Source organism: Physeter macrocephalus, chromosome 7, assembly GCF_002837175.3.
Source record: "Physeter macrocephalus isolate SW-GA chromosome 7, ASM283717v5, whole genome shotgun sequence".
Lineage (NCBI taxonomy): Eukaryota > Metazoa > Chordata > Mammalia > Artiodactyla > Physeteridae > Physeter > Physeter macrocephalus.
Window position 1 is genome coordinate 143,833,658 of NC_041220.1, and position 16,569 is coordinate 143,850,226.

The 16,569-nt window shown below is 51.0% G+C and overlaps 1 protein-coding gene across 7 annotated transcripts in view; it reads right to left on the reverse strand.

Moving 5' to 3' along the window:
- Nucleotides 1-7: 7 nt before the first annotated feature.
- The window catches only part of LOC102994025 (alpha-adducin), a 74,203-nt gene continuing 57,641 nt past the window's right edge, over nt 8-16,569 (reverse strand). For 4 of the 7 annotated variants that reach the window (XM_028492416.2, XM_055086259.1, XM_028492418.2 and 1 more), the window contains 8 exons: nt 15,608-15,751; nt 15,180-15,278; nt 14,277-14,453; nt 9,124-9,468; nt 6,474-6,575; nt 5,708-5,797; nt 4,899-4,991; nt 8-571 (listed from right to left, as the gene is read on the reverse strand). In XM_028492416.2, the coding sequence (XP_028348217.1) occupies nt 86-571; nt 4,899-4,991; nt 5,708-5,797; nt 6,474-6,575; nt 9,124-9,468; nt 14,277-14,453; nt 15,180-15,278; nt 15,608-15,751 (1,536 nt within the window). In that variant the 3' untranslated portion in view covers nt 8-85. The remainder of the gene's footprint in view (nt 572-4,898; nt 4,992-5,707; nt 5,798-6,473; nt 6,576-9,123; nt 9,469-14,276; nt 14,454-15,179; nt 15,279-15,607; nt 15,752-16,569) is intronic. The other 3 variants (XM_055086258.1, XM_055086257.1, XM_055086260.1) reach the window with 3 other exon arrangements.

A 16,569-nucleotide genomic window follows, 5' to 3' on the forward strand; every position in this document is an offset into this window, starting at 1 on the left:
GTGAGCCACCAAGAGAAGCAAAGGCTGCACCAGCATTGGCCACACCCTTCACAGGGTCTGGAAAGGTGCCAGAGAGCCCGACACGCTAGTCCCTGGGCCTGTGACCATGCCCAGCCAGGGAGCTCTCGGGGCTTACGGGAGAAAAAGAGCCCGTCAGCAAACTCCAAGCCGTGACTTCAGCTGAGACAAAGGTGGGAGGAGACCGCACGCAGGGGCGCACGCAGGTCACAGACCCGGGCCGGCCTCTGCCACATGCGGCCTTGTTCTTGGGAACAGATTTCTCTCCGGGAGCAGAGCAGGACGTGCACAGCACGGCAAGCCGGGCTTCTCTTTCCTCGCCGCCCACAGAGCAGCCCTCCTGCCTCGGGGCCCACGTGCCGGCCCCACGCGCCCAGGGCCCGCGAGCTCGCCCACCTCCAGGGCCCCTCTGCTTGCGCTCCACCTCTCTGCGGTAGTCCTCCAGCTCGCGGTCGCTGAGCGTGTTGAAGGGGTTGGGGCCCGTGGTGCTCACGATGACGTGGGGCTGGTACTCCTTCTCAATGATGGCCTTGGAGGCCGTCACCAGCTCGCCCTGCGGACACAAAGGCACGGCTGGTGTACAAGAGCCCTGCCGCTCCAGGACTCTCCCTCCTCCCGGGCAAGGGTGGGGCGGGGCGCACACACGTCCCTGAGAGGCAGCCCGGGTACGGCCCGAGGCCCTGAGGCTTCGGCTGAGCGGCAGCCTGCAGCAGTAGAAGACTGAGAAACACATGCAACAGGGGAGAGACTCCTAGGAAAATCGTTCAGATTTCAGAAGCAAAGGCACCAACGTGCAGATCAAGTGTGTAGAGCACCCCAGGGAGAGGCCCATCTCCTCACAGACAGACAGGGATGGATGGAAAAGGGGACTTTTAAAGTCAATTACCCTCCTCCCAAATCAGAAAATGTCATGATCACAACACTCAGGTAGGTGTGCTCAGAAATGTGCTTAGGTTCTAAGAGCACAGAAAAGTTCTGTTCTTTTGACTGTGCATTTGATTTGTAACTAGATCCTGTAACTCACCCCAAAACATTAAGAGATAACAGAATGTCACAAAACACCAGCACTTGTCTGAGGAATTTGGAAAACTGTAAGAATTTATACAAAAGAAAAAAGAAAGCTTAAGCAAAGCGAAGCACACAGGTGGCCTGGCCCTCAAGGAGGAGGCCAACGCAGCCAGGCTGCACAGGCAGGGAGCAGCGGGCAGCCCTCGGGCGCTATGCCCGCCCACCCTCGCCTGCCCAGCGCAGCTCTGTGCCCCACAGCTCGCCAGCTTGGCCCCCACACGCTCTGGGGCTCCGTTTTGAGAAAGTTAACCAGAACCCAAGCACATGCCCATTACTTAATGAGAACTTCTGAAAGCCAGTGAAAACAGGAGAATCCACAATGGTTTCGATGCCAGGCCTGGCCCAGCAGCGCTCTCCTCGGTGGGCGAACACCAGAGGGAGACGGCGTGCCAGCGACGTGCACGAGAGACAGGGCCAGGCCGAGTCCCAGGAAATTCAGCTCACCGGCCAACTGCTCCCCTGGGAACCTGGGCTGAGCAGTCACTGTCCAGCGACACGGACCCCACCAGGAGAGAGAAGGAAAAGGCTGGAATCCGCAGCCTGTGCTCAGAGAGCCTCGAGATCGGACATCAGCTGCCTAGATGGGGAGGGGGCTCCTTCTGAGCAGGCCCGACCCCAGGTGGACTGGCTTTTCCTTCAGAAGTAGCCCAGCCTCCCCAGACAGGGATCGGATGCTCGTCTGCCACAAGTTAGCTCTGTGGCCTGAGACAAGCCCCTTCCTGTCCACGGGCCTGTTTGACGGGCCTCAAGAGGGGCCCGCCGGGCTGAGCAGAGCTGAGGCGTGCTGACCACTAACCTTCTAGGATCTACGGCAACGAGGGAACCGCGTTTGCACCCTGGTATCGCCGTCAGTAAAATGAGATGGAGATTCGAGCTTTGAGAGCAATGTTTACATCATTTAAATCAAATGTTCAGTCAACTGCCACGGAGACGCCCTGTGGTCAAGCAAGGCCCTTTCCGTCTGGAACACCTGGCCCTCGAGCTGCAGCATGGCCGGTTCCTGCCCCACCGGCAGGGAGCTCCCTCCTCCCAATTCCTCAGCCAAGGGCCGAGCTGCCTTCCAGACCAGCTCTGAACAGATCCAGGGACACAGGGACCCTGTTATTCCGGAGGGAAGGAGACACAGATACGCCTGAGATGCAGAGGGACGCAGGCCCGCTGTGGAGCAACCCAGGCTGAGAAACCAGGATGCGCAGTGGCTGCTCCCGCCAGCGGGCCCCGCAGAGACTCTCGCTGCTGCCGTCACTTGGAGCCACCACCACGGGCTCTAAGCAGGACCGACGCCCAGCAACTACGTCTGCCCCGACTGACACCGCCTGTGTGGGAGGACAGCTCCAGCTCCGAAGCTGTGCAAACCTGGTCTAGTGCCCTGACCCCTCTGAGCATCAGGTTTTCGCCTGTAAAACCTACTCGGGTTTGAATTTACACTCCAGGTGCTGGGCCACACACACACTAGGTGGTCAACACCAAGTGCACCGGGCGAGTCCACAAGTTGGGCCGTAGGCCTCCTCACGTTTCTACCATGCGGCAGGGGGCTGCAGGCACATGCGGCAACAGGGAAGCTCACGCTACACAAATCGCACAACAGAGTTCTCCCCCGCGCTGGACAACTCTCAGCATAGACCTTCCCACCCTGGTCTCTAACAACTCGATTCACTCGTAACGAAGTCCAGAAGGCTGCGTACTGGCTCGTGCAGCACTGGGGTCAAGCGCCTGCAGCAGGGCTCAGCATTCCTTCCAGAACCGGAGTGTCGGGGTGTGGCTGGCGGCTCACTGCCCCTCCTCCGCCAGAAGACACCCCCTGCCCTGTGTGAACAGCTATCCCCATGAGGGAGAGACGGAGGCAAAGCCAAGTCCTTCCAGAAAAGCCCCAACTTCCCAAGTCCCAAACACCTGTTCCTCAAGTTCTCAAACGGGAAGCAAGTATCCGTACACTTGCCTTACCGGGAAGAGGACGTGTTTAGAACATTAACAACCCCAGTCCTTCCCTGCTCAAGGAGAACTCAACCTGCCAGCAAGCAGTGCCATCTTCCAGGAGTAATGCCATCTGCATCTTGAAGTCCACACGGAAGGATGTGGACACAGAGCCAGTCAAGGACGTTGGTGGAGTCAAAGCCCACTGTGACTCACCACCGGCTGAGACAGGCGTAGTGGGGAGAAGAGCAAGGGTGCAGATGTGAGCGCCAGAAGGAGGATGGAGGAAACCCGGGGACAGAAATCTGTGTCCAGGGATGTCAACACCTCCCCAGCTGGGAGCAGTCTCCTCGGCTAACCGCACCGGACCCAGCACTCAGAGCGGCATGCTGTTCACATCTGCTGTGGCGAGGACGCCGGAATCTCCAGGAATCTCACGCCCACAGACTCTTAACTTCCCAGCCAGGCATGAGGGGGCCCTACGGACAACACTTCGTGAAGCGGTCGCAGGTGACTGTGACGCGCTCCCAAATCTGAGCACCACTCGGTGGAGCGAAAGCCAGACCGTAACCGGAGCCACGAGAGCGCCCTCTAATCCAGCCCGCCAGTCTGCCCTCCAGACAGCCCTCACAAGGAGCAGACAGAAACCACCAAGTGCAAGATAATGCCAGAGACTGCACAGCAATGACTGTGAACTGGCTGAGCCCACGAAGCTGGAGGTGGTTTTGGGCTTTCACAGTAAGCACCCTGGGCATGGACTCAACACACCTGGACGCATCTGAGAGAGAGAATTATGAACTAACAAGATCACAACAGCTTATGGTCCAAAGTAGCAACATGAAAAACAAGCAACAGGGGTAAGAAGACATCTTTCTCCCGTGCTCTGAGAAGTTCCTCTAAGAATGGTAGCTGGAAGTACATTCTAAGGACAAGGAAAAATGGGGCCCATTGAATTAATATGTAAACGTGCAAGAAAATTTTATCGGCAGGGCTTCCAGAATCGTTAGTGCAAATCTGATTTCTCTGGCAAAGGGGACCTTGATAAAATGATACTTGCATCTCACTGGAGGTGTATTAATAGAAAGAGACCCTGAAAATTCCCTTTGAACACAGGGTACACACCACTAAGACACTCAGCCGTGTGGTCAGCCACTCTGGCTCTGCAAACTAGCAGCCTGAGGGTGTAGAGGGTTTCCTTCCACCTGGGCAAGTTACACCAGATACATTTTCCACCTACTGTACATGTCAGGCATGCACGTACACAGAGAAATTACAATTCTGAGTTTCAAATTTTCATAAGTATTTCTTCCCCCTTGCAACATTTAAAACAATTATCTAGGTTTTTTAAATTTTTTTTTTTAAGGTAAAAATACATTTCCTCAACAAGGGCTGGCAAAGACTGTCCTGTCTTATTTCCCATTCCTCTGAAATGGCGTCTCTCTCTCTCAATCATACAACCTCTGACTGCCACGTTCATTGCACCCCCGGTCACAGCCAAGCAAGCGAAGGCAGGAGGTCTCACGGGGCGGCTGACACACTCTCAGTCCGCCCGTGAGCCTTCTGCAATTGGCACCTTGTAAAAGGCAAACTCCTAAATCCCCCAAACATGCACCAACCAAAGTCACATGCAGAACTTCAGAAACATCCCTAAGATCAGCCATTTCTCAGCACAATGTAAAAATGCTGAAAATTGTAAAAATAACCTCATACAAAATGCTTTCTTTAAAGAACCGGATAAGCAGAACAGAACCTTTTGTACGATCTCACAAATAATCGAGAGATCCGTTTAAAGCTCCTGCGGTACCTAAGACAATACCTAGCGAGAGCGACAGGTGAGGGGCGGGGTGGGTAAAGAGCAGGGTGTGCCGACAGGTAGCTGAGGACGGGGCGGTGAGTACCTTTCTAAAAGAGAGAGACTTAGCGGGACTAAAGGTCTGCTCTGTACGCTCGAGCCCTTCGATTGTTTCCGTACAGTCAGAGAGGGGCGCGTCCTGCAACAGTAAACTGAGTCGTCAGAGCCCACCAGGCCCGGCTGTGGAACATCAACGAGAGCACAGGATGGAGCCAGCTGAGAGCATGCAGCGGGACAGCCGTCAACAGCGATGCAGCGGTGATGGCGGTGCAACATGCAAACACGGGCCACAGAACCAGGACCATGGCTGGCCAACGTCAGAAAATGCAACAATCACCAACCCCGGTGAGTCATGTTTAAAACATTCGGTGGCAACTTAATTTTCAGAGATAACTACTTACACAATTATCTTCAATGTGCCATGAGGTACGATCCTTTTACAGAAATGCGTGTAAATGTGGACCACATTTACAGGAACCCTCTGCACTTTTCCCCAAGCAGCACTTTGTTGTGGACAGCAATCTATACAGGAACCAAAGTCCACGACACCCACCCTCCCTCTTCCAGCGTGTACACAGTTCACCGCTAACACCGGGCGAACCCAGGCCCTCAGCCAGGCATGCACGACATGGAGCTGGGCTGGAGGGGGACACGGCCCTGGGCATGCTTATGCTTGGTCTACCACTCAAGGAAAAGTGGCTGGGTTACTTCTTATCATGAAGACTCTGAACAAAGAAAACTGGTTGCCTAGGACACTTACCTCATAGTCATTCTCTCCCAACTTAAGAATAATTCTGGAGCGGGCAGTCATTAGAGCCACCACCCACTACCGTCAGAGACATTCTGAGCTCTCACCTGGACGAGGCTCCTGTCCATCACCACACCACACAACACCTGGGACTGGGGGCCAGCCGTCTTAATGTCCTGTAGGTTCTGCTCTCGAATCTGAGGGTGGCAAGAAGAGAAACACACATCAACAGTACGGAGAAACCTCGTGGTGATGAAAGTCACCATTTGTGCACTTGGGCCCCCCAGCGCAAGCTGCTCTTCTGTTCTGCCCTGCACCCCAGCGGGTCCTGCGTGACCACCGTGCCCGCTTAACGGTGCTGGTCCGGCCCGATTAGTAATTCACGGGTCTGAGGAGATGGAGGGCCCCTTCCAGACGACTTCGGCAGGCACAGACCTCACTGAACTCACTAACTTGAAGGGAGGCACCCCCCGTGTGCCCATCTTTTAGTGACACTGTGAACACTGGGGGATCTCATGTTCCAATATACCAAACGTTCTAACTCTTCAAACGAACCCTGCAAGGCAGGGGGCAAAGGCTGCTCTTGCCAGGAACAGGCTCTGCACCTTCAATTCTGCCCTGCTATGTGAGCAGGTGTGGGTTCGACAACGGGGGCCAAAGCGTCCGCTGCTCACGCACTGCCACCGCACTGCGTCAGCGCAGCGGCAAAGCAGTGGGAGGGGAGGACCTCGGCAGTCACGGGGTGGCAGCGGAGGTGCTCCTGGAGCTACGCCCTCCCCGCTCAGCCACGGGCCTCCTGCCCGCGCCCCCCGGGCTGCCCCCTCCCGCACGCACGTCAGCCTCCGCCGATCGCTGGCGGCAGGTGGTGCACACCTTGTTCCTCATCTCCTGGACCTCCTTTGGGTTGGTGTTCAACGGGACAAACAGGTTAGGGACGGCTGAGGTGGGGGTCCTATGTCCATCCTCTTTAGTCCACTGTAATAGCAAGGACCGGTGAAAAGTCAGAATCGTGACAACAGCAAGTGACACCACAGCATCCAATCCGTCCAACTCCTCTCACAGCTGGTCATGCACCGAACTTCACAGAGGGTGAACCAATGACCACACCGCCTGGGTCACTGCAGTAGCTGGAAACCAGTAATGCTGGAAGCCAGAGTTGTGAGCGACTGGCAAGTGCCAGTCAGAACGCCCAGCTGAAATCTGGGGCGCGACACGGGCTGACGACAGAGCTATGCCCCGTGACTCCCTCGGACAAGCCGCGGGGGACCCTTCAGAGCACACTGGTTCACCGCTCCGAGAGTCCTGAACACCAAAGCCGGCTGGAAGCGTGAGATGACAGGGTCATGAGAGGCGGTGTGATGCTGCTGCCCAGGTGAGGGGAGACTCTGTGCGGTGAGGCAAGAGTGGGCATCACCAAAGTTTTGCATTAAAATAAACTACCGCACCAGAAGGTACTGTTTGCGTAGCCATTTCGACCCAAGAAGATTACTGTATGAAGACTTATACAGTAGCTACCTGGCGGAAGAGTTTGGTGATGTCAAGTACTTTATATAATTAATACTTTTGAGTGTTACAAAAATGTCCCAAACAAACTTAAAGCGCTCGTGAACCCTTACTGGAAGGCTGTTTCAGACACCAGTGCGTATTATATCAGCATGCTGCGGCTTTCATGCGTACTTTGTTTTCGGACCTCCAATCAAATATGAGATTTTTAATCAAATTCTCACTCTTAGGCATGAGGAGGCACTGAACCCTAACACAAGCCCATCGTAGAGAGCAAATGCTATGCCTCTCAGCATATTTTCAAGAGGCAATAAGATAGCCATAAACCGAGACTTTAAAGAAAGCAGCAAAAGCGTCCAGTGCTGGGCCGCTGTGAAGGCAGCGTGGGATATGGGCATGAGCTGCGAGGCGCTCGCTGACGCTGATCCCCTCAGACAGAGATAACTGCAGCTTCTTATGAAAAATAATTTTTAGTTAAAACATTAAAACAACCACCTCAGAAGCTTGAACAAGTCTGAAAACTTACGAATAATTATAAATTAATATACCAACCTGAAAACAGCGCATGGAATTCGTTTTACTCCAGAACAGTAAGAAACAAATTTAAAAGTTGAACAAAGTCTCCCCTTCAATGTACACAGTGACTAAAATACCTAAAGCGATTTAATATGTTTTTTCAAGCTAACAGTAAATAAGGCTCAAAGCTGCTGCTACACGTACACTTCGGGAAAATTCATCACAGCAATTCAGCACTACATATGTATGTGGTCAGCAGAAGCTGTTTTCAGGCCCACTCCCTTCGACAAGTGAAATAAGTGACAAACTAAACAAATAAAATGAAAAAAGGAAATAAGGGACAGAGGGAGAGAGGAAGAGGGTGAGAGGAGCAGGAGGGGGATGGGCTCCAACACCGGCCCCGGCCACATTCACGCAGAGTCTCTGCCACGTGACACGTTTCCTTAGGAGCACAGAGGCTGTCTCAACAACTGTGCATCTGGAAAACACCAGAACCACCTGGGGAAGACAGAACTTTTATTTCTTTTAGATAAATCTATGAAGCAAAAGCACTGTTACAAGGGAAGCAGGAAGGCCTGCCTTGCTTACTTGGTGTCCCGTTTCAGCACATCTAGGCTGATGTCTCCTCAACTGCTATGGAACTAACCATGCAGAGACACGTGCGTCCCGGCCTCCTCTCCTCACAAGAGGCCCCACCGAGGGCCTCTCCTACTCTGATGCAGGGGCCAGTGGCCCGTCCAGGGCTAGCGCTGCCCAGGGATGTTTGAGCACCAGACGGCGGAGTAGCGTTCAGGGCAGCGTTACTCCTGACACGAAGCTCGCCTCAGCGTCTGTCGCTGGTGCCTGCGGATAGCCTGGCTGCACTTGGGCCATGCCACACCCAGCAGGAGTCAGAAGACTCTCCACTATGGCCATCTACTCACATGCAACAGTCCATGCAGAAAGTAGCTGGCTGAGAGCGTTCGGAGGCTTTGGGACAGCAAACAGGGAAGGAGGCTAACGAGAAAGGACGAGGGTCAGCTGAGAAGATGCCCATGAGCCACGAGGGAAAACTGCTTAAGAAAACACTAAGACTTTAAAGAACAGACCTAAGTTAGTGACTTAATGAAACAGCTGAGTTTACGACATTAAAGTAAGAGGTTATGCTTCAACCATCTTTTCGTCATGAAGTATTAAAGATTCTTCAGATACGATCTGAATTGAATGATAGCTCCTACTTTTAGGTTAATCCATGCCTAAGTTATGTAGCATTTTTGCTGTGTATGGAGTTAGGTAATGCTGGAATTACTGCAGAGGTACAACATATCTTAAGCAGTTTCAAGCAGACGGTATTACTTGAATTATATCTGATGCAAAAGTGGATCTGGGTTCAGGCTAAGGAAGGTTACTGAGGAAGGCTCGCCTAGCCCTGGGTCAGAAGGGCCAGGTTCCCAAAGCCTCCGAAGCCCCAGCTGCCAGACGTGCTCTACATCATCTAACTATGAACAGTAAGGTAGGCACAGACCAAGCAGTTGGTAATACAGCTTGGCACGCAGACACCGGACGAGAGAGACTGCAGCAAGGGTTTCACGTGATCGTGTGTAATGTTCGTCCACACCTTAGTCTTCGACTTGGGGCTGCTTCCGTTCTGCCCTTCCTCAGAAGCATCGTCACCCCGGCCAGAGTTCAGCCATCTTGTCTTCTCTCGTTGCTGCTTCTGAAAACTGTGTCTGAGAGGGGAGCAAGTGCCCGAATCACCGTCACTCGCAAAGGGGTAACCTGTGACACTGGCAGGAACCTCCACATCGCTGTATTTTTTAGATTTCTCTCTCAGAGCAGGGTATCGATAAGGGTAGCCAGTTCTGTAACCCTAGGGGCCAGAGAGAGAGACAGAGTCAATATTTCAGATCTCAAAACAGAGTTTCACTTTGGAAAACTGTGTGGAAATATCTACAAAAGCTGACTATATGCACACCCTATGTCCATGCACGCCCAGGAGAAACGCAAATATGTTCACCAAAAGACAGGTATGAAGACGCTAACAGCGCCACTATTCCCAAAGCCCTAAAGGAGAAAAACCCAAAAGTCCATCAACAGTAGAATGGATGAACGGTGGTATATTCACGTAGCAGAGCACGACACAGCAATGAGAATATTACTAGGTACAAAATTTGGGTGAATCTTCCCAAATACGGTATTGAGTGAAAGAAACCAAATGTGAAAGAATATACTGTATGATTCCATTTATAAATAGTAAAAAAGAGGCAAAACCAATCTTTGCTGTTAGAAGGATGCATAGTGGTCACCCTTGGGATGGGGTAAGAGACTCAAAGGGGGATACGAGGTTCTGAGGTGCTGGTATTGTTTTTTGATATGGGTGCTGGTTACACAGTGTGTTCAGTTTTTAAAAACTAATAAACTGAACACTTAAATAGGTACACTCTCCTATTCATATATATATCAACAAAAAGTTAAAATTTAAAAGACCAGGGTTTAGGGCTTCCCTGGTGGCGCAGTGGTTGAGAGTCCGCCTGCCGACGCAGGGGACGCGGGTTCGTGCCCCGGTCCGGGAGGATCCCACGTGCCGCGGAGCGGCTGGGTATATATATATATATATATATATATATATCAACAAAAAGTTAAAATTTAAAAGACCAGGGTTTAGGGCTTCCCTGGTGGCGCAGTGGTTGAGAGTCCGCCTGCCGACGCAGGGGACGCGGGTTCGTGCCCCGGTCCGGGAGGATCCCACGTGCCGCGGAGCGGCTGGGCCCGTGAGCCACGGCCTCTGGGCCTGCGCGTCCGGAGCCTGTGCTCCGCAACGGGAGAGGCCACAACGGTGAGAGGCCCGCGTACCACAAAAACAAAAAAAAAGTGTTAAGTAGGCTGATTAATATAACTTATACTATAACCAGCAGCAAGTAAACCCTGGTCTTTTTTTTTTTTTTTTTTTTTTGCGGTACGCAGGCCTCTCACCGTTGCGGCCTCTCCCGTTGCGGAGCACAGGCTCTGGACGCGCAGGCCCAGCGGCCGTGGCTCACGGGCCCAGCCGCTCCGCGGCACGTGGGATCCTCCCGGACCGGGGCACGAACCCGCGCCCCCTGCGTCGGCAGGCGTACTCCCAACCCCTGCGCCACCAGGGAAGCCCAACACTTTTTTTTAACCTGTTAAGTCACGGTAAAAATCTTTCAGGAATACCAAACAAGTACACCTCATGACAACTGGTACCCCATGGAGAAATTACTTTACTTCTGAACATAACAATATTTGCATTAACCTTCAACCCTGTTTCACGACCATTTGCTGTGCTTTAAAACGCCTGCCCCACTAATTCCCGCCTCTGTAACGGCACTGAGCCCACCGTGCTGACCCACCTGCATGCTAATAGCCCACAGACAGCATCTCCAAGGCAAGGATGGTGTCTCACTCATCCTTCCTCTCCAGAGCTGAGCATTTAGAAGCTGTGACGGACAGACATTACAGTGGCCCCCCAAGACCCCCACCTCCTGTAAAGCCCTTCCCCTGCAGTGTGAGGGGAACCAGCAACCTGCTTGAAACCAGCAGAATTGGGCAAAGGTGATGGGATATGTTACATAGGAGGGCAGCACCCGTCTTGAGAAACTCTCTCTGCCCATCGCTGGCTCTGAAGAAGCAAGCTGCCATGACTCCTGAGCTGTAAGAACATGAATTCTGCCCATGATGTGAGGAGTTTGGAATTGGATCCTCCACCAGTAGAGCCTTCTGATGAGAACCCAGCCCAGGCCAACACCCTGACTGCAGCCTTATGAGACCCTAAGCCAAGGACCTAGCTCAGCTGTGCCTGGACTCCTGACCCACAGTTTCATACCTGGACCAGGTCATTTATGGCACCTTCACAATGAATGACAAGAGAATTAAGATTTGAAAGGATTACAGAGGGCTAGTCACACAGGATGAGTCAGTGGCTGCACTCTACTTGCCAAGGTACTGTAGAAAACGTTCCTCTCAATTCAGGAATTCTCTCTCCCCTCTGGGTGATTGTCCTCTTTGGGGGGTTACCACCTTTATTACCAATCGTTCCCTTAATACATTCAAAAAACGGTGGTGGTAACCCCTGAATGGAGTTGGTTGTTGTTTTGTTTACTCTTGTTTTGTAACTACCCTCAGGAAGGTAGGTGAATGTCTACACAGGCAACGTTTCCATTTATGAACATGCTTTGTTGAAGAATAACAAAAGATAACCACTCAGCTGTAAAAAGACGATCTTCAGAAAAATACAGTTCTTATGAATTCAGGTGTCCTCTTGCTGAGAGAGCCAGGACTCTTGAGTAATCGTCATGACTTCGGAATAAACCATCCAGGACATCACAAAATTTTACTCTGAGGGGGCATGGGTTTTTTTCTTTATTCTTCCCCTTTAAATGCCAAACCAAAATCAGAGGCAGTACTCAGCCCTCAGACCTCCTACATGGATGGCTTCGAGTTAAAAATAATGGATTCATCCCTTCTTTGAGAAGCTGGAATGACATCTTGACTGGGAAACAAACTAGCCTTTCTTCTGACTTTCTATGTCAGAAGTGTTTACGGACTTTATATGACATAATCCTACAGTGTGAGGGTCGTCAACTACGCTCTACGCTGCTCAGCTACCAGCCAGCATGTACAGTTGGCCAGAATGTGAAATTAACACATGGCTAGGGTCAGTGATCGCTGTCCAACTTTATTTCTTGTACGCCACACAGCCTTCTAATATTAAATATAACCTGTGCACATTAAGGGCACTGAGGAAAACTCCCTTGCTGTAATTCTGCCTATTAACCTTTCATCCTTTATCTCCCTCCCCTATCAAACTGGAGTTACTAATTTTAATTCTCTCTCTCTCCACATTCCAGAATGTACTGAGTGCACAAGATGTGGCGGCTGGTGTTCCCGATTTTTATTCCCCCCTCCCGTTCCCCGCCTGACTTTTAGGTACAAGCGTAGTGAACGTCAAGTATTTGCTAAGAGGACAGAGGAAGGGCCAGTAAGCCTGGGTCGCCCCAGCGTTCCTCGCCTTGCCGGGCCCCTCGGGGTATCGGACTCCGGATGCAGATGCCTGAGCGACCACCTCCCACTCTCAAACCTTCTCCGGGTGTGACCTCCCTGAGACTGCACTGTCCTGGCCTGCCTCTTTCAGCGTCTTAGTGAGCTTTCTTCCTCTTGCTGCTTCCCTTGAAGCAGTCCCAGCTCATGCACCCCCTCCGCCCTGCAGCTGCCTTCGCGCTCCGTCAGCGCACACGTCACAGGTGCTGGGCTGCATCCGGGACTTGTTTGTCCATTTCCCTGACTAGGCCATGAACTCCCTGAGGGCAGGAACTGTGTCCTGGTCATGGCTACAGGCTCAAGACTAGATGGTCAGTTAATGCAACCCACTTACTGAGCAAATGAATGCAGAAGTTATGGGAGGTTCACCCCTCCCTCACTGATCAAATCTACTCCTGTGACCATCACTTCTAGGCAGTTAAGTCCCAGCTCTCCCTTTCCAGCAATGAACATTCTCCTAAGTCCAAAGAATTTCAGTGAGAAGAACCCTCTGAGGACACTTAGCACACCCTGAATCAGATCCGTGAGTTCTTTTTCTTCCAAGATCTTCCTGAAGCCACACATCCCACCCGTGACCTGGTCCAATTGTGGCGACTTTCTTTATGTGAAGCTGGCAACATGCCCTTCCAGTGTCTTCTCTGTCCCACATGCCCAGGACAGGTCTTTTTTGTCTCCAGCACCTAACATCATGTGGCAGGAGGAGACTCTCTTGAATCCTATCGAAGAGGTATGACACTGCAGCAGGAAAAGGGCCCCATCACAGAGTCATTTGTCTTTTAATGTGATTGCTTCGACCCTAAGTACCTTGTTGTGAATATTTAAAGAACTTGGCGAGATCAGAGACGGACCTGAAAGGCATGACCCTGTCCTGCTGCCGTGTCTCCAGCCATGCCCTCACCTCTGCTACGGATGCTTTCCTTCCCCCAACTCAGCCTGCCACGCTTCTACCTCTTCTCTGAGGTCCTTCTCAAGTGCCACCCTCTACATAAATTTCCTCCCTGATCCTTGCAAAAGGATGACATCCCTCACTGCAGCCACCTAACAGACCACATCCTGCCATGTACTATTAGAACATTCCTATTATGCTAAAAGCCCCGCAGCCACGCTCCTGTACCACGCTGGGCTCCAGGTCCCCACAGGAGGCAGCAGAGGGTCTCCCACACAATAAATCGGCAGCAAAGTGTGTGGAACACAGCAGTCAGGCCCCGCGTAGCTAGAATTTACTGTTAAAACAAAAACAAGACACTTGGCTGACTGATTTAGAAAGTCCCCTTGGCAGCTTGCTTGCGGGATGATGGGTACTGGGCGGACCCTGCTACTCGAGGAGTTACTTATCCAGCAGAGCAGACCATTCTCTGTGCTCCTGACCCCACACAGTCCAAACAAGACTACCTTTAAAAAACAAAACGAGACAAGCAACCCTCACCTGTATATTCAATCGCAGTTTAGCTTAGAAGTTAAATTGCCCTGGTGCTTCTTCATCACTTTTGAGGGTGAAAGCATTCTCTGATACTGCATGAAGACAGCAATTTCACAATACTAGTTCACTCACTATAAAAACACCAACGTGTGTGCTGCTGGGATGAGCGCTGTATCGTCAAGTGGTGGCAACTTTCTTACCAGATTATCCAGCATCCGCATGAGCGCTTCAAACTCCTGCTCACCAATCTGCCATCTGGGAGGCGATCCGCTGCCCTCCCCTGCCGGGGACCCGGGGGAACGGGATTTGGCCTTGTACTTCCCAGGATCCAGGAGGACTAAGTTGTCTGGCCCTCCCGCACTGGCCAGAGTTCGAACCTTTTCCAAAACAAGCAAACATTACAGTTGGAGTTCCTTACTGATCAAGGGGGTCAGATGCCTATGAGAGATCACTTCAACAGAAATGTAGGCTTCACAAGAAACCAAATCATTATCAGAAAAAAAAATGTGAGACGGACAGGGATAGACAAATCACAAGGTTATTTTCAGAAGGTTTTCTTTAGCATGGAAAGATACTGGGCACTCATACTCGAGGGACAAATGGGAAGACAAAGCCCTCCCGAGGTCCCATGGAGGGACTGGGGCTGCGTCACCACACGGACACAAGCCAGAGAGCCGGTGAGGAGCGCACGCAGGGGCCAAGCAGACTCGGCGCCAGCAGAGCCCACCGCCGTGAGACTGCGGGCGCGTCTCCACTCCCTGCACCTGCTTTTTCAAAAAGAGTGCGTGGAGCTCCAATGCAATGACATGTAGCGACATAAATAAAGCACCCGATAGCAGGGCTGGCATATGCTAGTACTCCATCAACGGTAGTGACTTATGTATTTGAAAAATAAAAAGTTAGAAATGAAAAGCCCAATAATCATTTGCTGACTTCAATCAGTTGAAACAGCATTTTCCCTGGTCATCTTTCAAATCCATGAGCTTGTCTTTAGCAAAGAAATCGCTCACAGACTCACTGCTGCAAAACAAGTATCAAAAATCTATGGGAACCCCACAAACACCTAAGTATACTACAGACCAAACAGAACGGCCACCACCTACCTGGATCTCACATGCAACCACAAGGTTATGGATGTAATAGAAGGCCTCCTCAACGCTCTCGCCAACAGATACAAGCCCGTGATTCCGGAGAATAAGAACCTAAAGGGAGGAAACAGGAAAGCTCTATGGACCTAGGCAAGAAGACATTCCTCTGCAATTTAAATACCAGATTAGGGGCTTCCCTGGTGGCGCAGTGGTTGCGCGTCCGCCTGCCGATGCAGGGGAACCAGGTTCGCGCCCCGGTCCGGGAGGATCCCACATGCCGCGGAGCGGCCGGGCCCGTGAGCCATGGCCGCTGAGCCTGCGCGTCCGGAGCCTGTGCTCCGCAACGGGAGAGGCCGCAGCAGAGGGAGGCCCGCATACCACAAAAAAATAAATAAATAAATAAATAAATAAATAAATAAATACCAGATTAGATGCCTACTGACCTTGCTTTTAGGCCCCAAATTTTTCTGAATTAAAACTTTTTCTTCCTCATCAACCAGAATCCCATGATAATCATGATAAGCCACTTCTCCAAGGGAAAGTGCCTCTGGGGAGATTGGCAAGAGGCCACATTTCATCGCAGAGACCTAGAGAACAAGCAGCACCATCAACGAAGACAGATCAGGAGCTACACACTGATGACACGGCAAATGCTTTCCTCAAAAACATAAAGGGGGAACATATTTTACTTTGTTCTCCTTTCAGAAAAAAATGAGCCCATGAAGTTAAGATAAACCTTTCTTCTGGGGCTCACCACCAATCTATTTTTAGAAACCAAAGCTACCACTGTCAAGGAAGGCCTCAAGAGAAATGCCACATCTTTCTGGATTTCTCCCACACTGATTGTAAACACCACGTGAGCTCAGATTTAATAAGATGAGTCCTGGATCTACTGCAAGGAGAGATAATGGCTTCCTCTGAATGAGTCACAACATTGCAAAGAGGGGTTTCTGAAGAGCTTTAAGGTTTTGTGTGCTTTTCATCTTAGGTTGTAGGCGAGATAGGAATACCTGAAAGTCAGATAAAAGGAGATTTATAAAGGTTTAGGATAATTATACTGTATAAATTCTCTACATTTATTTAAGTGAAAAATCTAAGTGTCCATATAGCCCTTTAATTTCCTTAACTTTCCCAAAATGACTTTAGAGTATGCTAATTTTAAAGGTCTTCTACCTAGACTAACAGGCCCCAAAGATTTAAATAATACATATGTAAGTGTAACAATTTCTTACAGAAAAGTTAATCTAAAAAGACAATACCACAAAAAAAGCAGTACCATATTTAATTCCTTTCACAATATCAGCCTTTCTATAAGAAGATATTTCCTTACAAAGTAAAGTTACTGATAATTTTTTAAACAAATTACATGCTGTTTGTAATAACCATAGTCTCAAAGGTACCTCTA